This window comes from Aethalodelphis obliquidens, unplaced genomic scaffold (genome assembly GCF_003676395.1).
Source record: "Aethalodelphis obliquidens isolate GAN/ISIS:26980383/991018 unplaced genomic scaffold, ASM367639v1 scaffold6, whole genome shotgun sequence".
NCBI classification, from domain to species: domain Eukaryota; kingdom Metazoa; phylum Chordata; class Mammalia; order Artiodactyla; family Delphinidae; genus Aethalodelphis; species Aethalodelphis obliquidens.
In genome coordinates this window covers 44130437-44151558 of record NW_020837950.1, presented here as the reverse complement: position 1 = coordinate 44151558, position 21122 = coordinate 44130437, and the positions used below count along the sequence as shown (strand labels likewise).

The 21122-nt window shown below is 39.1% G+C and overlaps 1 protein-coding gene across 6 annotated transcripts in view; it reads left to right on the top strand.

The window, feature by feature from the left end:
* PAPSS1 (3'-phosphoadenosine 5'-phosphosulfate synthase 1) overlaps positions 1-17001 on the top strand; it is a 109415-nt gene extending 92414 nt beyond the window's left edge. For all 6 annotated transcript variants that reach the window (XM_027103453.1, XM_027103455.1, XM_027103456.1 and 3 more), the window contains 2 exons: positions 752-981; positions 16290-17001. In XM_027103453.1, coding sequence (XP_026959254.1) covers positions 752-981; positions 16290-16428 — 369 coding nt within the window. In that variant the 3' untranslated portion in view covers positions 16429-17001. The remainder of the gene's footprint in view (positions 1-751; positions 982-16289) is intronic.
* The last annotated feature ends 4121 nt before the right edge of the window (positions 17002-21122 follow it).

Sequence of the window (21122 nt, the reverse complement as noted above, 5' to 3'; positions counted from 1 at the left end):
CCTAGAACTAACATCGAAGTGGTTTAGGTACAAGCTTTTATTTCCAAGGTTCGTCAAAGTATTCAAACTTTCAGTTATAAGATGAGCAAGTTCTGAGGATCTGTTGTACAGCATGGTGTTTGCGGTTAATAATACTGTATTGCATACTTGAGATTTGCGAAGAGAGTAGATCTTAAGTGCTCTCACCGTAGGCACAAAAAGGTAACTGTGCCGTAGTGAATGTGTTCATTAACTTGATTGTGCTATTTCACGATGTATATGTATATCAAATCATTGCGTTGTAGTCTTTAAATATAAACAGGTTTATTTGTCAATTATACTCAATAAAGCTGTGGAGAAAAAAAGAACATTGTCGTTACCCCAGAAGCCCCTTTCAGTTGCCTGTCTCAGAGGATCAACCACTAGCCTGATTTCTAACCAACATATTAGATTTTGAACTATATATAAATGACATCTAGTAGTTGTATGAAATCCTACACATAGACACAGATGTACATTCACATATCTCTTACCAGTAAAACAAATATATAGATACGTATACATAAACATCCATACCACATATACTTTTAGAGTTTTGGAAGGCGAGGGGTTGCCAGTTTTGTTTCTCGCTTCCCAAAGTGAACATTTTAATCTGTTGAGATTTCCTACTGATATTGACTGTATAAGAAGTATATGCATTTATTATCCACTTATTACTCCTAAGTGCTGGTCATAAAATCATGGTTATCTAATAGGAAAATTTTTGTTCTAGGTCCAGTGGCATTGCAGAGCACGGATGGTTGCAGGAGCCAACTTTTACATCGTTGGACGAGACCCTGCTGGCATGCCTCACCCAGAAACAGGGAAGGGTCTCTATGAGCCAACTCATGGCGCCAAAGTGCTGACCATGGCCCCTGGCCTAATCACCTTGGAAATAGTTCCCTTTCGAGTCGCGGCTTATAACAAGAAGAAGAAGCGGATGGACTACTATGACTCTGAGCAGTAAGCTTTACAGTCTCTGCACGAATCTGTGAAACACTTTGTGCTCTAAGCTGCTCTGAGGGCTTTAACGCATTGTCTCATCTTTACTATAACTTATCAGTGACAAGCTTTGTTGTACCCATTTCAGAGAAAGGCAAACCAGGGAAACGAATTTCTCAATATTTCAGAAGTTAGAAGTAGAAATAAAAATTGAATCTGGTTTCATGGTTCATGATCTCAGGAATTTTGTTGTGAAGTGTTCAAGGGCAGTAATGACATTTCTGTCTGCCATATTACTGAGCATATAGAAGTGCTTAGGACTTAGTACCAAGGCCTAGTGATGATTTTGCTGGTAAGCCCAGGGGATCTATGTAATGAGAGTGAGTTTAACTAATGTTTGTATAATCGTTGGGTGAACGGGCACTGTCATAATTGCTTTACAGGTATTAATACCTGTAATTAATACCCCATAATAATCCTGTGCTGTAGGTGCAATTATTATCCCCCTTTTGTAGGTTGGTAGTAAGCTGAGGGCTACAAAGTTCAAATAACTTGCATAAGGTCACAGAGCCAGTAAATGGCAGCTCAGCACTTGAACTCAAGCAGTATGGCTCCAGAGCCTGTGCTCTTGACCACTGAGAGTGCAACTTCTTTCTTCAAAGATCTTAGAAGGAGCAAAAAAATAACAGCCTTTTAATACGAATTATTGGTCGTATTGAGCATGCATCTATCTTCCTTTGACTGACACACTTTTATTGCTCTCTATAGATAATATCGGTACGGACATACCTCAGAGATACTGTGGGTTCGGTTTCAGACCACTGTAATTAAAGCAAGTATCTCAAACAAGCAAGTCAGACAAATATATTGATTTCCTAGTACATATACAAGTTGTGTTTACACTATACTGTAGTATATTAAGTATGCAATAGCCGTATTTCTAAAAAAACAATTTACATACCTCAATTAAAAAATAATTTATTGCTAAAAAATAAACTTTATTATCTGAGCCTTCGGTGAGTTGTAATGTTTTTGCTGGTGGAGAGTCTTGCCTAGGTGTTGAGGGCTGCTGACTGATCGGATGGTGGCTGCTGAAGTGGGGGGGGCTGTGGTGATTTCTTAAAGCAGAACAGCAGTGAACTTTCTTCCTTCCACAAACGGTCTCTCGATAGCGCACAACACTGCTTAATAGCATTTGACCACAAGAGAGCTTCTTTCAAAATTGGAGTCTGTCCTTGCAGACTCTGCCGCTGCTTTTTATCAACTAAAGTTTGTGTAATATTCTAAATTCTTTGTTGTCATTTAAAAATCTGTACAGCATCTTACTGGGAGTAGATTCCACCTCCGGAGACCACTTTCTTTGCTCATCCGTTAGAAGCAACTCTTCATCTGTTTGTTTTATTGTGAGATTGCAGCAATTCAGTCACATCTTCAGGCTCCACTTCTGATTCTAGTTCTCTTGCTATTTCCACCATATCTACAGTTTTTTCCTCCACTGAAGCCTTGAACCCCTCCAGTCATCCATGTGTGTTGGAATCAGCTTCTTCCAAACTCCTGTGAATGTTGGTATTTTGACCTCTTCCCAGGAGTCACAAATGTTCTTAATGGCATCTAGACTGACGAATCCTTTTTAGAAGGTTTTCAGTTGACTTTGCCCATGTCCATCAGAGGAATCACTATCTATGGCAGCTATAGCCTTATGAAATGTATTTCTTAAATAAGAAGACTTGAAAGTGGAAATTAGTCTTTTATCCACAGGCTACAGAATGGATGTTGTGGTAGCAGGCATGAAAATGTAGCATTACTCTCGTTGTACATCTTAATCAGAGCTCTTCGGTGACCAGGTGCATTGTCAGTGAGTCGTCATATTTTGAAAAGAATCTTTTTTTCTGAGCAGTATGTCTCAACAGTGGGCTTAAAATATTCAGTAAACCATGTTGTAAACAGATGTGCTGTCATCCAGGCTTTGTTGTTCCATTTATAGAGCACAGGCAGAGTAGATTTAGCATCATTCTTGAAGACAGTAGGATTTTTGGAATGGTAAATGAACATTGGCTTCAACTTAAAGTCACCAGCTGCATTAGAGAGGCCAAAGGACAAGAGAGCCTGTCCTTTGAAGCTTTGAAGCCAGGCATTGACTTCTCTTTAGCTGTGAAAGTCCTAGGTGGCATCATCTTCCAAGAGAAGGCTGTTCATCTACATGGAAAATCCGCTGTTTAGTGTAGCCACCTTCATTAATGATCTGAACTGGTTCTTCTGGATAATTTACTGCAGCTTCTACCCCAGCACTTGCTGCTTCACCTTGCACTTGTATGCTATGGAGGTGGCTTTCCCTTAAATCTCATGAACCAGCCTCTGCTGGCTTCAGACTTTTCTTCTTAAACTTCCTCACGTCTCTCAGCCTTCATAGAATTGAAGAGAGTTAGGGCCTTGCTCTGGGTTAGGCTTTGGCTTAAAGGAATGTCGTAGCTGGTTTGATCATCTGTGCAGACCAGTAAAACTTTCTCCATATCAGCAATAAGGCTTGTTTTGCTTTCCTGTCATTCATGCATTCACTGGAGCAGCACTTTTAATTTCCTTCAAGAACTTCTCCTTTGCACTCACAGCTCGGCTGTTTGGCACAAGAAGCCTAGCTTTCAGCCTGTCTTGCTTTTCAACATGCCTTCCTCACTAATAAGCTTAATCATTTCTAGCTTTTGATTTAAAGTGAGACACGTGCAATTCTTCCTTTGACTTGAAAACTTAGAGGCCATTGTAGGGTTATTCACAGACCTAGTTTCAATATTGTTGTGTCTCAGGGAATAGAATAGGGAGGCCCAAGGAGAGGGCGAGAGACTGGGGAACTGCCAGTTGGTGGAGCAGTCAGAACACACACATTTATTGATCAAGTTCACCATCTTATACGGGCGTGGTTCACGGCGCTCCAAAACCATTGCAGTAGTAACATCCAAGATTATAGATCACCAAATATAATAATAATGAAAAAGTTCGAAATATTGTGAGAATTACCAAACTGTGACACAGAGACACGAAGTGAGCAAATGCTGTTGGAAAAATGACGCTAACAGACTTGCTTGATGCAGGGTTGCCACAAACCTTCAATATGTGAAAAGCGCTACAAAATGAAGTGCAATAAATGAGATAGGCCTGCAGTTAGTACACTCTGTAAATTTAGAGTGGCAGTGTGAGGCTCTAGAATCAGAAGGTGTGAGTGCTAGCCCTGTGCTTCCTGCGTGACTTGAGATTCCTGTGTCACCTCTGGCCTTGTTTCTTCCTCTCTACAGTGATGGCAGTGGATGAGCTGATTCCCTTCCAGCTCAAAACCTGTAGTCATTTCCGGGAATCGTAGCTCCTAGTTATTTTTACATTAGTAGGTGCTTCATGCTTTGTTGATTGATGCTTATTTAGTACAAATTACATCCGCTTATTTAGTACCCCTGCTTTTTTAGTATAAATTGCAATTCATGTTCAGTAAGTAGTTGCCTCTCAGTATCTGGGGCGGGGGGATCGGTTCCAGGACCCCCCGCAGGTAACAAAATCTGCAGCTGCTCAAGTCCCTTATATAAAATGGTGTATAGTATTTGTATGTAACCTACACACATCCTCCTCTCTACTTTAAATTACCTCTAGAGTACTTATAATATCTAATACAATATAAATGCTGTGTAAATAGTTGTAAATGCTATGTAAGTAGTTGCCTGCCCATGATAAATTCAAGTTTTATTTTTGGCCTTTTGTGTTTTTGTGGCATCAGTTGTTATTTCTCCTCATTCATTTCTTATTTTGTTTATTTGGGTCCTCTCTCTTTTCTTCTTGGTGAGCCCGGCTAGAGGTTTGTTGATTTTGTTTACCCTTTCAAAAAACCCGCTCTTGGTTTTACAGGTTTATATTTTGGAACTTTCTGGAATTCTCCCCTTACCTCCAGATGTTTTCAATCAGAGGTTGTTTGAATCCTTGGATGTGGAAACCATGGATATAGAGGGTTGGCTCTATTTTTAATTTATGTTTTATCAGTTCACCTCTACTGGCAGGTGCTAATTAAAAACTGACTGAGTCTAATAACTTCTAATCTGAGAGCACTCATCCTTTTTCCCTTGATACTGTGCAGTTGACTGCGATTCAGGAATAACGCTGATCCTAACCCTGTGTCCTCATTTGTTGTAGTCTTTTTTGTAATGGTGCAGACAAGAAGGAAAAAGAAACTTTTTAAAAATCAACACATTCTCTTGCTTCTGAAAGGGACATAAAATTTGGTGTCATTTAATTAAATGATAAGTTATCTGGATAAAGAAATACTGCTGTTAACAATGGAGTTTGAGGGATTTGTTGGCTTCTCGTTTAAGGATAATAATTCTGGAGAAAATGCATAATTTTAGATGATAGCAGTCTTCTCTGAGTGATGGACTGTAGCAATATACAGGAAAACCTTATGAGTCAATGAACGGAAAAGGCTTATTGGATAGCTGGTTTGGGGAAATATGAAAGAACTCCTGACTGTTCCCAATAGCCTTGGTGTGGCCACTCGAGACTATTATTTTCTGAAGATCCAAGTTGTGGCCCAGGTTACAGTATACTTCAGAACCACACCATGAGAAGAATTTGCAATAAACCAGAATATTTTTACCCTTGTACAAAATCAGGGTTTGCCAATACCTAGAAATAGCTCTAAATCGTGGCGTCTTTTGTTTTGCCCTAAAAATAAATGTGTTTATGTATGTCTATATATATATACTTATATACATACATACACACATTCTACAATTTCACTGTCTAAAAAAAAGTGCAGCTATAAAAGTGATGTGCTGAGAGCTGTAAGTGGACCAAAGAGATGCCTTACAAGCTTAAAGAAAATTTCTTTAAAGAAAAAGCAATTAGAGTAAACCTTGAACTATATTACTGCAAAAGGTGATTGAAAGTACAAATTAAATGTTAAGGAAAATAAAAAAGTTTAAAATATAGGTCTGTCCTTCTGTGGTTCAAAATATGTAGGGCCACCATCAGAGATTTTAATTTCCTTAGTCTGGAGAGAGGATTACCCATTGACAGTTCTTTTGAAAGCCCCCCCCGCCACGCCCCACAGAGGGTAGCCTTGCCTTCCTACAAATCTGTAGACTGTATAGTGTCAGAGATGGAATCCTGGGCAGGGCAACCCTTCACTTCTCACCCAGCATGCAATTTATTTGTATACTTTGTGTACAAGATGTTTGAGCATAACCTTGTTCTGAAAGTAACGATTAATCAGTTATAGAGTGAGGGGTGAGAAATAGAATTGTTCTGCTAGTGGCCAAATGCTTAAAACTTAGGTGAGTTTCCATTTTGATGAGTTAAGGAAGCAAAACTAAATAGAGTTGAGCTTTTCTTTTACACTTCTTGTGCCGCTGTGTTTCCTTCCTGTGGTTTCTTTGCGTGATCAGCTGATTTAATTACACACAGGATCCTAGAACCCATCTGTATGTAGCTGAATGATGTGCTGGGAAACCCTTGATAACTTTCATGTTTTGTTAAATCTGTGTAATATTTCTTTAAGTCTCTCTTTTAATCATTCAAAAGCTAAATAATTACATCAGTTCTCATAAGATTTTCCAGTGATGAATTCTATATTAGTTGCATAACTGGCTCATTTTCTTGGAATTTTTTTTGAGTTACCAAATCTTTATAAATTGTAACTTGGGAAGCTTTAAAACTGCCTTAGTTTTCTAATTTTTTTATATTTATGTTCAAATATAATTAAGTTGATGGGGTGTGTTGGAAAGTGATTAAAATTTTGTGGAAAGGCGATAGTCTTTGATGTAGTGAGAAAACACAGTTATTAATTATGCACATATGAGGTTGTCTTATGTTTGATTAATGGATGTTATTCAATGCCAGATTTTATGTAATTAATGATTTTGTAGCTTTTGATTTGATTAAATAGCAGTGTAAGGTAAGGCTTAGGGAGAAAGAAACAAACTTCATCAAGATTACAGGCAAGATATTATTGATAAGAATTATGATAAAAATCATCTGTTTATACTTAGGAAGTTAAGTAGGTTCATATTAGCTGTAATAATGACTCAAGGAAATATAGTTTTAGGAGTACAAGATTAAAGCCCATTCTTTCAGATATTACAAACTCTTAGAGATAATTCAGCTATTTCTATTTTTTTCTCCTTTATGCAGTAAATCTTCTTTGTATTTGGATAGATAAATGCAAAATTTAGGTTGAGATTATTGAAGTAGCAACTCACCAAAAAGAGAGTGCACATGAGTGAGAGTGCCTGGTGGAAATGGGTCAGTGAAGGGACAGGTGGACATAAATGTTTGCTGTCTGGTTATTTCCATGTTATCAGTAGAGTACTTCTTTCATACTTTTTAATGCTAGAGTATACCTTAAATCATGTACTATTAGTGTCTTTTTTTTGGTTTTTTTTTTTTGTGTCGTGTGGGCCTCTCACTGTTGTGGCCTCTCCCGTTGCGGAGCACAGGCTCCGGACGCGCAGGCTCAGCAGCCATGGCTTACGGGCCCAGCCGCTCCATGGCATGTGGGATCTTCCCGGACCGGGGCACAAACCCATGTCCCCTGCATCGGCAGGCGGACTCTCAACCACTGCGCCACCAGGGAAGCCCTATTAGTGTCATTTTTTAAAAGCATTCTACTTAGAGGCGTCCTTCAAGGCTTTTCTCATGTATTCTTAACTTCTTTTATTTACTTTCTACAGGAAAGCTCATCTGTTCTAGTGGTTTCTGTGTGGTGACTCTTAAAGCTATTCCTCAGTGTTTCCAAGTTGCTAATTATGTTAGTTTTCTATTGCTGTGTAACAAATTGACACAAATTTAGTGGCTTAAAACATGACTCATTTCTTACCTCACAGTTCCTTAGGTCAGAAGTCTGGGTGGGCCAGGCTGGACTCTGGCCAGGCTGGGCTCTTATCTGAAGGCTCTGAAAAGAATCAACTTCCAAGATGACCCTTGTTGGCAGAATTCAGTTCCTTACGGGTTTAGGACTGAGCTCCCCCATCTTCTTACTGGCTATCACAGTGCGGGGGAATTGCTCTCTGCAGCTAGAAGCCACGTTGAGAGTCTTCCTTGTGGGCCCCCTCATCTCAGCAGTAGAACTTCCCTCAGGTCAAATCCCTCTCAGGCTTCAAATCTCTGACTACTGCTGTCATCTGAGAATATTTGCTTTTAGAGAGCTTTAGTGATTAGGTTAGGCCCACTCAGATAATTTCACTATTTTAGATCAATTGATTAGCAACTTTAATGGCATCTGCAAAATTCCTTTTGCCATATAAGGACATATCATGGTAGTAACACCATGGGGTGAAGGTCATGAAGGCCATCTTAGAATTCTATCTACCACGCTAATGGGTGTTTTCTGCTTAGATTTCTTGTTATTATTTAAAATGCCCAGAAGCAACTTTACCTTTCCCCTCATATATCTCCAAGTCCTAAATTTCCTTAGTTACTTGTTCTCCCCGTTGTGTAGAATCTTGAAGTCCTTTATCCTTCCACCTCACTCTTCACATCCAGGTCTTGTCATATTGACCCCTGAAATATTTCTTGTGTGAATTCTTTTCTTTTTCTTTCTTGCTATGTAGTCTTTGCCATACATAAATATTTCTGTTAGAGTACTGGGGAACTGTCTTTTCCATTCATTTATAACGTGCTTTGTTTTTATTAATTTTGATGTTTCTTTTAAAAACTTGTAGAAGTCTGACTGTAACTGCATGAACTTGCCAATGAATCTTGTCCTGTGTTTGTAGATTTTGCACATATTTTATTGCAGGGGGTTATTGCATAACCATTAACTGATAAGGTCTAATTTAAAATCTATTGCATTGTCTTTTCTTACTATACATTTTAATCATAATTAGGGACATAATACCATGTATATTTTTGAGAGTCAAATTATATATTTTATATATGCTGTGTCTTGTTTTAAAGTCAACATGTTACATTGAAATTAGTATAAAACTTTCCAACTTTGCTATGCTTTATTCATTTATTAACTATTTGTTGAGTCTTTACTATGTACATGTCATTGCTAAATGTGGGCACTGTGGTTGGAAACAAGCAGATATTGTTGTTGCCTTCATAGGACTTACATTCTAGAGAAGACAGACAGTAAACCACTTAAGGATGGCATGTGCTTTGCAGAAGACTTGTGGGAAGCTCTGCTAGCACTTGTGTAACCAAGTCTGGGTTATCAGGGATGGGTTCCTGGAGCAAGAGACATTTGAGCTGAGCTCCAAAAGATGAGTTAGGCATTCCCTTGGTAAAGAAGGAGGTAATAGCATTCTGGACAGAGGGATAAGTGCATGCAAAGGTGCTGAGGTGAGATAGACTCAGAGGGTTTGGGAAGAAGGCCAGGGTGGGCTGGAAAAGAGAGTGAAAGGAGGAGGATGAAACGGGGACTAGATAAGGCAGTTCTTTGAAAGGTACACACTGGAATAGATTTTGAAAAGATAGTGTGTGGTTACCATGTACATTAAATATTGGGAAGTTCAGGTTTTTGGTAATTAGGTAAGTTGGATTATACAGGTTGATTCTCCTGAGAAATGAACTAAAAATTCTGGATAACGGAAAACGTTTTCATAAAAGTATTGTGGTGCTGATAAGATGATAAGAACTGTGAGGGAAGCCACTAAATGCAGGTTAGAACTTCAGGTAAGTTGAGTGTTGAAGTTGCTTTTGTCCTGGTTGACCTAGCAAATTTGAGTGTTGATTTCCATGGTCTTGACCGAGGTGGGGAGTCCCAACAGGAGACACTCCCATTAAGCTGATGCTCCCTCCCACCTTAGGTAGTTAAGAGAGAATCTGAAGTGAACCCCACCCATTCCCCTACCCCAGGAGACTGAGCACAGCCCTGAGCTTTAGGCTTCAAAGCTCAGAACTGTTCACATGGGCCAAACTCATACTACCCGGGTTGTATCAAAACAAAACAGATAAACAACCAAAAAGCCCTCAAGCCATGAAATTAGTTTTTGGTGGTTCTTAACTGGGCATGCTTCTAAATATTCAGCAGAAGCAAATGTAGACTGTCGCTAGAGCATTACTCCTGTGTCCTAGACCTCAGTTTATTCCCACAAATAATTATACAAGCGTAATGAACAGCTTAAGTAAAAAATGATAAAATACAAGGAAACATAGCACCAAAGCAAGGAAAAAAAAAAAAAGGGAAACTACAGTTGGCACAAGCAGACCTGCAGAAACTTCACATACTAGAATTACCAGACATGGATTACAAAGTAACTATACTTGCCGTGTTTATTAGAACAAAAACAAGTTTGAAACTACTACACGGCACATAAAAGTATAGAAATGACCTAGCAGTATAGAAAAGAGAAAGATGGGAGGGAAGTCAGCGTGAAGGTGTGCATTAGTGCAGGCAAGAATGAATGAAATGATGGTTTAGGTTTAGGTAGCTTGCAACAGGGGGATTGGAAGAAAGATGAGTAGGCTTCCCTGGAAACTTCTTGTTTGACTGAATGTCTGATAGGAGCTGTTCTCTAGCTTTTATTTATAAGATTTTTGAGGGGAGGAAAACATGATGAATTAAGGATTTTGATAAATTAGTTCGAGACAATTAAATTTTTCATGTATTTCAGTTGGTCTTTGGTTTGGAAACAAAAATGGTTAAATTTGTCATGCATGATGCCATGCTTTTTGGCTCCTGGAAAGAAAGCCATAAATAACTAATTATCTGGTTTTGAACAGATGATTTGTATTTGAAGAGAATTCTTAGTGTTTTTATGTATACTGTATTACATATGAGTTTCTTTCGAGTTAAATGAAAGGTAGTTGGCCCCCAAATAGTTAATTAGATTCACTTATAAGTTACTACCATTATTTTTAGTTCTATCAGAGAAGAAGCTCCCCTTTGCGTCTCTGATTGCTTATCATCTAATTAGTATTTTTTAAAAAGCTGGTCTAATTGAATATGAACTTTTTTTTTTTTTTTTTTTTTTTTTTTTTGTGGTACGCGGGCCTCTCACTGTTGTGGCCTCTCCCTTTGCGGAGCACAGGCTCCAGATGCGCAGGCTCAGCGGCCATGGCTCACGGGCCCAGCCGCTCCGCGGCATGTGGGATCTTCCCGGACTGGGGCACGAACCCGTGTCCCCTGCATCGGCAGGCGGACTCTCAACCACTGCGCCACCAGGGAAGCCCAATATGAACTTTTGAAAGATAAAATTGAAGGCCCCTGGGCTGACCCCAGCTTCTTGTCTGACAGCTTGTGCTGGTGGCTCTGATGGCCACATATGTGAACCGAGAGACAGCAGATATTTGTAAAGAAGTAAAATCTTCAACAAGTGGCCAAGAGCTGTTGTACTTTGCAGTTGGTCAAGATGCTGGCCATATGTAGTTGTGTGTCCCACATGGGACAAGATGCTGGACCCACAGGGGTGTGCTTTTTCTGTCCTTGCGTTCTAACCCCTTCCCCTTCAGTTGTTTTTGTTTTGTTTTGTTTTTTGGTGTGTGTGTTTTAAGAGGAGGTGTTCTGTCAGCTGTGGATTGTAAGAATCTGTGACCAAGTGGTTTTGAAAAGGGAAGAAAAAAAAAGCAGACTTGCATTTCCTTTTTCAGGTGCCCTGGGGATGGGTTAACGAGTGTAATTGATGGACTAGCTAGAATTGCTTTGTAGTGAAAGCCTAAGGTTTAGTAGCCTTTCCTGCTTCTGCCAGGTTCCCGATTACTCACAGGTAAAGAAGTTCAGAGCTCGTTTTAGAGCATTCCCCAAATGCCTCAGTTTTTACTTGGTTTATTTTTTTCTGCAAAATGCTATCCATTTAAAGATGTAATTGTGAAAACTGTGATTAGATTACAGATAGTGACTCTAGTGTCAAGTCCTTGCACCTGACTTCTGATAAAAAAATAAAATCCTCATGTGAGGGATAGAAATACAAGTCTGAGGCAGAGGGAAATAAATGTTTTCCGTAGCCGGGGTGGAGCGGAACCACCATCATGTGGCAGCAGAAACTCCCGTTTCACGTGATGAAGAAATGCTTGTGGCACGCGGGGCAGATAGAGTGTGAAATAGCATCAGGAAAAGAGGTACCCAGGGACTTTGGTTTTAAAATTCAATTTCAGAAGGAATGCAAGCCGACTTCTGGATTTCAGACTGTTTGGCATTGTGAGGAAAGAAAGGACTTTAATTGGTCTGGCTTTTTCCTTTTAATCACAAAGTCAGGACAGAGTCATTCTACAAGCTGCTCCCTCATTTCTTTTTCATTGCCCCATCAGGAACAGGTACTTTATGCATGGGACACAGGGTTTCCTTTCTGAATTCAAAATTTTAAATTGACATGGCCAGAAAGATCTACGGTCACAATTTTCCTTAATGACACTTATTTAGGGAACTGATAAGTGACCCTCCTAAGGAACTAAAACATTCAAGCAATATTTGTCAAATGGTTCTCAGCTGAACTAACCAGTTTTACATCAGGTTGGAATGAGGGTTTTTTAGATGCAGTTGGAGAGATCTGGACCCCTCCACACCCTTGACTTCCTCTCCAGATGCGGCTTTGCTGAGCCCTGCCCTGAGGGGTAACCTCTCTAGCCTAGAGATAGTCACCAAACTGTGTTGATGGATCCTGTTATCAGTTCATTCCCACACAGGTTCTGTTTACCCACAGGAGACAACCTTACATTTTTATTGAGAAGGTTGAGACCATCTTGCATTAACCCCCTCATCTTTTTCTAACTCCACGTCATCACTATTTCTTCTTTCCTTCACTTTTCACCCTCCTTGTCAGAGCTCCTTTCTGTGTGTTCTTCATCCCAGACTTCTCCGTCTTTCATTTCTTTCCTGTTACCCTCTCCTGGCTTTTCATCCTCCTCCCTTTTCTCATTCTATGCCACTACTTTCTTCTGCCTCTACACATGCTAAGACCTCCCTTTTCTTGTAAAAAAAAAAAAAAGAAAATCTTTTCTCCACTGTGTGTCTCCGCCACTTTACCCCTCCATCTCTTTCCTTCATCATCCACTGAAACTCCTTGATTAAAGAAAATTTAAATTCTGATGCGTTTATCCAGTGGATTTTTCCGCCCCCCATGGTCATCTTCCTTAGCCCCTCTGTGGCCTTTACATTAAAATTTTTTCTTTTTCCATGACCTGCATATAATCATCTTGGTTTTCTTCTTACTCTTTCGACAAATGCTTTCCCTTTTGGCAAGTCTTCTTTCTTGGAGAGCTTATCCATTTTCTCAAACTGGGTTTTCATTTTAGTGTTGATAAATTTAAAAATTTATCAACCTTTCCTGAATTTTTTGGAAATCTCCTCTATAGTCTTGCTTTTTTCCTAGGCCCATCTCACATGCAGTCAATTCTTTTTCTCCCCTTAAGTTTGTAGTCATTTATGTAAGAGAAAGATGATAGCTTACTTCATATTTGAACTATTGTAACCAACACATCTGCATGGGCCAGTTTATTATAGTAGATTTGACTTTCCTTTCACATTGAACACATGATAGAAGTGGGAGATACTCCCTAGATTTAAACTACTTGAATCCATCTTGCTTTGGAGCAATATCTGTTAAACTTCCCTTTTCTTCGGTCATCTTTGAAAATGTGAGCAGACATTTAAAAGATGTTTTACCTAAGAAGATGAGAGCTGTTGAAATATCGAGTTGAATGTATATCTTCCTGTCTTTCTGGTAGTGCAGGGAATAGAAGAGCGGACAGGTGACTAGGGGAAGGTGTCACATGCCTGAGTTAAAGAAGTACTGACTTCTGCTTAATAGCAAGAGATGGGATTATAAAGCATTAACGTTGATTTTCCTGTGGCTGATTAAATGAGTTACACTTTTTTTTTTTTTTTTTTTTGCTGTACGCGGGCCTCCCACTGTTGTGACCTCTCCCGTTGCGGAGCACAGGCTCCAGACGCGCAGGCTCAGCGGCCATGGCTCACGGGCCCAGCCGCTCCGCGGCATGTGGGATCTTCCCTGACTGGGGCACGAACCCGTGTCCCCTGCATCGGCAGGCGGACTCCCAACCACTGTGCCACCACGGAAGCCCACTTTTTAATATTCTTATCCTGTATGTGTAGCATTCCAGAATAAAACTCTCAGACTCTTAGGTGTTTCAGAGTGGGGTAGGACATTCATTAAAGTCTGGGTACCTCACTGGGGAGTTGGAAAGGCCAGAATTAGGGACAGCAGCAAATATGAGAGGGAAACCTAGATCCAGGACCAAGAGTCAAGTTGATCTTAGGAACTAACAGTAGTGGGCAGGCCTAAGGACAGGCCAGATGCAAGATACGTAGAGGCTGGTGATAATATAACCAAGTCCAACGTTCAGAAGACCAGTGAGCAGTCGGGTCATTGAGCACACAGACAGTGCAAATTAGAAAAGCAGGAGAGGCCAGAAACTGGGGCACACTGGACCATGAGGAAATCACAATAATTCTTCCTTGGTCTGGAGCTCAGTCCTACCAAGTGGACAACCCAAGAGCTCATAGATAGACTAAGTGAACCAGGTTCCCCCAAATAAAGTGAAGGTGAGCAAGGTCAAGAGAGAAGCTAGATCGGAAGATGACTATTGAAGAGGTCATGAAGGGCATGTAGAAACCTCTAGTGTGAATAGTCCAGATTTAGAGGAAAAGGAATATATAAGGAGCTCAGATGAACCACAGCAATCAGAAACCCTTTCTTACCCTTTTTTGGCCAGAGGATGGAGAGTAGTGACTTGTATAAGACTCTAAATGGTTCTATATTGAATAAAAATTTTCTGTACACATACCTTTTCATTCTTTCGTATTTCACCAAATATTTACTGAGTTCCTAGTTAGAAAGCTAATAAAGTACTTGATCACTGGTCATTATTTACTGAATATGCTGTATGTCCCAGCACTGTTCAGATATACTGTTTACTGCTGATGTCTGTCATTTAGGGGTGAATTAATAGCCATTGTAACTCCTGTTGGGCCAGAATAGGGAGTGTAATGCTATGTCAGCATCCTGTTTATCTGCTCTCATCAGGGCAGTGTTCTAAATGATTGAGGTTTCAGATCAGTTAAAGGTCACATTATTTAAAATTATTTAAATCACTTTTGGATAGAGATTTTAAAAATAAGCTCTTATTGATAATATATTATTTAAAATTTTATTTTGATATTGATAATATAAATCATCATTGTAGAAAACTGCAGAAAACATCATGACAAAACTAAAAGCACCTGTGATACCACTTCATAGAAATAACCACTATTAACGTTTGGGTGTATTTCTTTATGATCTTCTCCTCCCCGCACCCCCTTATTTTAACAGAATTGCATTGGTATTGTATATAAAGTTTTGCGTCCTGATTATTTCACTTCCCATTATTACATCGTGAACATTTTATCCAATCTTTATACTTTAATGACTATGTAATTCTGCTCAGGACTGTACCACAGTTTACTTAGACCTTCAACTGTTAGATTATTTACAACATTTTAACTATCATAAAACAGTTTTCAGACAGCTATCTTTATGCATAATGTTTGCTGGCATCTCTGATTATTTCCTTTACGTAGATTCCTAGAAGTGTGATTATTAGTTAAAACATACCTGGCATACCTCTAGAAACAAGGGGCATTTGCAGTTTATGGTTTCACTCAATTCTCAGATTAACTCCACAAATAGCAAAGTGGGGATGGAACATACAGTCGCTGACTAGGAGTAAACAGGGGATGTGATCTGGTGACTTGAGTGACCCAGAACTCTTGCTCTGTTCTTGGGTCTGCTATCTAGTCGGTTCCCTTGTTTGAGGGAAGAGGTTGAAATTACCAATAGACAGTATGTGTCATAGCCATAGGTGCTCTGTGCTTAATGGTCTAAGGGCTTTTGTGTGTTTTTGTAGGTGTGAAGGTGAAAAGAACTAACACTACCTTTGTGTAATAGCTTATCAATGGAATAATATTAATTATTGCTACTTACGTGCTGTTGTTATTTTTTAAGTTCCAGTTTTTCTCTTAATGTTCCAAAATGCATTTAGCTTTCCAGATTCAGACTTCCTAAAAAGTTTTCAATATGTGCATCTAAATTAGATGTTTTTCTAAAAAAATTTCTAAATTATTAGTTGCCAGGGGTTGGGGAGGAGGGAGGGAAATGGGTATGTCTATAAAAGGGCAACCTGAGGGATCATTATTGTTTTTTTGTTGGTTTTTTTGGGTAAGTTTTGATAATGTGGTGTTTTTTGCTCAATGACAAACTTAAAATCAGGTTGATATTCATAAGTAGTACATTTCATCCAGATATTTTTTTCATTAAGCTTGTCTTCCATGAACAGAAGGAACGAATGTTTTTTTAAAATTTCACTATAACTAAGTTTTTTAAAATGTGAAATATTTTTCTTTTTTCTCTCCCTTTCAGCCATGAAGACTTTGAATTTATTTCAGGAACACGAATGCGCAAACTTGCCCGAGAAGGCCAGAAACCTCCTGAAGGTTTCATGGCTCCCAAGGCCTGGACCGTGCTGATGGAATACTACAAATCCTTGGAGAAAGCTTAAGCTGTTAACCCAGTCATTTCACCTTTGACACCTCACTGAGTAACAAGAGGGGACCATGTAGTTACTGTTGGCATTTCTTTGTGGTGGTATCTGTATGCACATGCTTCCTAAAAACAGACCCTTTTCCTTAACTAGCATCAGTTTTGGTCTGCCTTATGAGTTCTGTTCTGAACTAGTGTAACACACTCCTGGTTTTAATGTATCTTTTCCACTTACTATAGTTAAATATTCCTTCCATACAGTCTTTTTGTATTATATTTATGCTTCTGTCTCATTATTTTTCAAGCTGTCATATCAATTGTAACCAATAGTATACACATTGAATCTCACTTTTCATCTCTTGAAAAAAGAAAAAAATCCACTAAACAATAAACTTGGCTAGACCTTGTTTTGGGAATTTTACAAGACCTCTGTAGCATTTAGATTTTCTTTTCTACATTGAAAGTACAAACTGCTTTCTTCCTTCCTTCCCATCAGCTATTGATCTCTCAGCTGTTATAATCTAAAGTATATTAATATCTATGTAAGCCCTGAATGAACTTTATTCAATAAAATTAAACTTTTTGGCTTATTTATGTGACTTTTTAAAAATATTGTTTTGTTTACACATACCTTATCCTTCTTGTGAAGAAGTTTCTCATGGGGAAGGGAAAATACAGGCGTCAGGCATCTTTCATTACTGGAATCTATTGATAATAATTAGTTCCAAGCACTGTTTCATAGTGAATTTTTAAGTGGGAAAATAATAATGCATTCTCATTCCATCCAAAAGCTCAACCTGTTTCCCCAAATATCTCTCTAATATTCTTAAATACCTAAGATGGTGGTACTAGTAACAGAGACATGATAGAGGGAGGTTAGTTCATGGCAGGGGGCGGGCAGCATATCAAGTTTGCTTTTGTAGTATATCCTCAAGTACAATATTCAAGAGGAGATGCTTATTTAGGGGCTGGATATTTAATTTTGGTTGAGATGCCAGCATTTTTGATTTGCAGTCGTATTTCCTATGATGAAATAATCTTGCGTGATCTGGCCTTGAAAATTCAGCACTACAAAGACATGGCAGATTATACACAGAGAGAGTGTATTGTCATTAATGCAAATGGGAATAAAATACCACTAGGAAAAGAAATAGAAGGAAAAACAAAGTAAAAGCAGATCACTGAGGGAATCAATTAGAAAGTTGATAAATAGAAAAAAAATGGAGAATATGAGTAAAAGTTTCTAGTGGATGGATTTACTCACTAGTGGATACTGAATGAAAATATTCATTAGTGGACAATGTAAAAAGTATATGAATGCGTATGTTGATGGGAAGAATTAGAGGTGATAGTTGATATGAATTTTTTGGTTACACATTATCTAGATCTCTTTTAGGGAGATCTCCTTTATATAAATCTTGTATACATCTTCAATTTTTATGTATATAGAGAGGTTGAAAGATTGCAGAGCGGCTCTCCAACCACAGACAGCTAAGGTGTGACATAGCGCTTCAGCTCAGCTAATTCAGAAACTCCAACCTGAAGTGTTGAATGTGTAGGAATGATGCAAAGTTGTAAGGACAGAATGAGTCGTGGTTTCATGGTGGCAGCGGCACTCAAGATTCTGGGCGCAGTGGTGGTGGTGCTCATGGCAGTGGGGGTCTCCTGTGCAAAAGTAGTACCCTATCTTGAATATTCCAGGGCATGACTTTGGCTGAGTCCTCTGCCACTCACCTCCTTTCGTTCCTGACCATTTTCCAAGCCTCATTCTTTTGCATTTTCCATCAATTCTGTAAGAGACCCAAGAGCCTCTCCATATATTCCTTTGCTGCCTAAATTATCTAGAGTTTCTCGTTTGCCAAGAACCCGATTGTAACAGGTGATGTGAAAAAATGTATACTTCACATTAAAATCATGATACTGCTAAATTCAAGGTGATTTTTACTGTTAGCATATTTTATTTATTTTAAAATTTATTTTTGGCTGCGTTGGGTCTTCGTTGCTGCGCGAGGGCTTTCTCTAGTTGCCGTGAGCGGGGGCTACTCTTCATTGCGCGGGCTTCTCATTGCGGTGGCTTCTCTTGTTGTAGAGCATGGGCTTTAGGCACGTGGGCTTCAGTAGTTGTGGCACGTGGGCTCAGTAGTTGTGGCTCGCAGGCTCTAGAGCGCAGGCTCAGTAGTTGTGGCTCACGGGCTTAGTTGCTCCGCGGCATGTGGGATCTTCCCGGACCGGGGCTCGAACCCGTGTCCCCTGCATTGGCAGGCAGATTCTTAACCACTGTGCCACCAGGGAAGTCCCTGTTAGCATATTTTAAAAGTTTAAGTATAGAGAAAAAATTTTAATACTTAGCACTCAGAAAACTTATCCTTCTAAAATTACAAAAATATACTCATAAAATCAAGCTGAGAACGTTTACAACAGAAATCAACAGCATCAGGGTGAAATGTGATCGAAAAAGGAGCTTTGTGTTCTGTCACGTAATTGTCCTTTCTTAGTCCCATAGTGCCCCTTGTCCTCAACCCACCGGAGTGGGACATGATAAGAACATGATTCTAAGCCCCTCTGCTCTTGGGATTGGCCACCCACTTGTGTGTTTTAGAGAGACGGAGAAGAAAATAAAAGTACCCAGTGATTTCTACCAGTCCACAGGTTGGTATGTGTGTCTTTAATCTACAAATAGGAAATATGTAGAAATTTTATTTTTCTTTCCCAGCTCATAAAAATGACCCCAAACCAATCTTTATAAACCTTTACCCCTTACACCAAACCTCTACTGCCAAGTGGTGTTGGAAATCTGAATGCCATTTTTATCTATCCATCAGCTGGAAAAATGAATGGAAAAAGAATTATTTTTAAAAAAAAGAAGGAGGAAAAGAAAGTGCAGAAATGTTTTGGCAGAAATATAATGTTTTAAATCTGTCAATTCTGTATTCCACTCTGATAAGACCACGTATTTAAGTTTCATTTCCATCCAAGAGGGGAACAATTATGTCCATATCTTGGAAGTTAGCATTTAAATACCTTATCAGGAAAAATTCAGAAGTCATGCTTCCCACATATGGTAGATTTTTATTAGCACGTATGTATCCAGGGGTGAGTTGGCTCACAAGGTAAGGAAGTATGTGCCGACCGGGCTGCTTTTATGTGTGGGCTCTATTTCTTAGAGGGCCTATAAGCCTCTTTGTATTTCTGCGGATTCCATTTCCTCCTCCACACAGTCTTGACCTGAATATAATTATATGTAAGTTGTGCAAAACACATTCTGCCCTCCTAACTCTCGGTCAGTCTTTTCTGGACTAAGGTAAAAGCTGGCCTCCCTAAAGGTAAGTACTTGAGGACTATAATTGAGCCAGGGGTGTGTTGAGATTGGAACCTCTTTTTCCTAACTTCCTGTTTCAACAGATCCTCAGGAAAATGGCACTAGAGTTTAGGGCCTAGATTTGAAGAACTGAAATTAGAAACATGAAAAATTTCATCATGGACCTTTATTTCCCAGACCTGCATCAGCACTGAGCATCTATAATGATCTGCCTTTGTTAGGAAAAGAAATTACGGTTACCAAAGAGGAAGGGGGGGGGAATAAATTGGGAATCTGGGATTAACAGATACACTCTCCTATATATAAAATAGGTAAACAGCAAGGACCTACTGTATAGCACAGGGAACTACATTCAATATCTTATAATAATCTCTAATGGAAAAGAATCTGGAAAATTGAAAAAAAAATACAGATATAGGTGTGTAAAACTGAATTACTTTGCTGTACACCTGAAAATTGTAAATCAACTATACTTCAATTTAAAAAAGGAAAAGAACAGGAAAACCTCTCCACTGAAATGAATTAGAACACCGACTCCCTCTCTGCTTTTCTTCCAACAGCTCTGGCTTGTCCTCTTTGAAAAGTGTCTGTTCTCTCGGAGAGCATAACCGCTTCTATTGCCCAAGAGAAAGTAATTATCTGTTAAAAGTAAACTGGGGCCTTGCTGCACAATCAGGTCCTCAAGAAAAAAAAAGCCAAGCGAAGGAGAGACTGAGTTCTGTCTGACCCATGACTGGTTCACCACCTGGCTGCCCAGAGCCTGCCCCGAATGACTTTGAACCTCAGTGTGTGGCTAGTGCTATTTTGTGTGATCTATATGTCGTACATAGGTGCAGTTATAGCAATATGACTTTTGATACGTTGTGGGCAATTCTAGTAGGCATTTGCAATCAGAGTTTTGAATAAAAAAAGTTTATTTAGGAGCCATTTAGACTTAAACAGAAGCACAAGTGTAAAAGAGAGAGTATAGTTTTGTGGTTAAGAATTCAGGCTCTGAAGTCAAACTTGACCAATTCCTTGTTGATTATGTGACCTTCAGCTTCATGAGGCCTTGATTTCCTTATCTGTGGACCAAAGGTTATAGTCAGGAATTATATGAGGTAATGCTTGTAAAGCACTGCTCCTTTATTATTATTATTTTATTTAAAGATGTAGTCTTTTGGCCAGGAAACACAGTGATATCAATATTTATGAGACTATACCTTGTAATCTTTGCTTCATAAAACCATTCTCTAGCCCACTGAGCAAAGTGACTAAATACAGGTATATGTTAGATACAAATCTAAAGGCAGACACAGTATCCCTGTTTCAGCCATACTTTCCCCTCAATTTTTCCCTGTGTCCAACTTCTCCTGTGTTTTCTAGATTAAGAAAACTAGTACATTTTTGCAAAG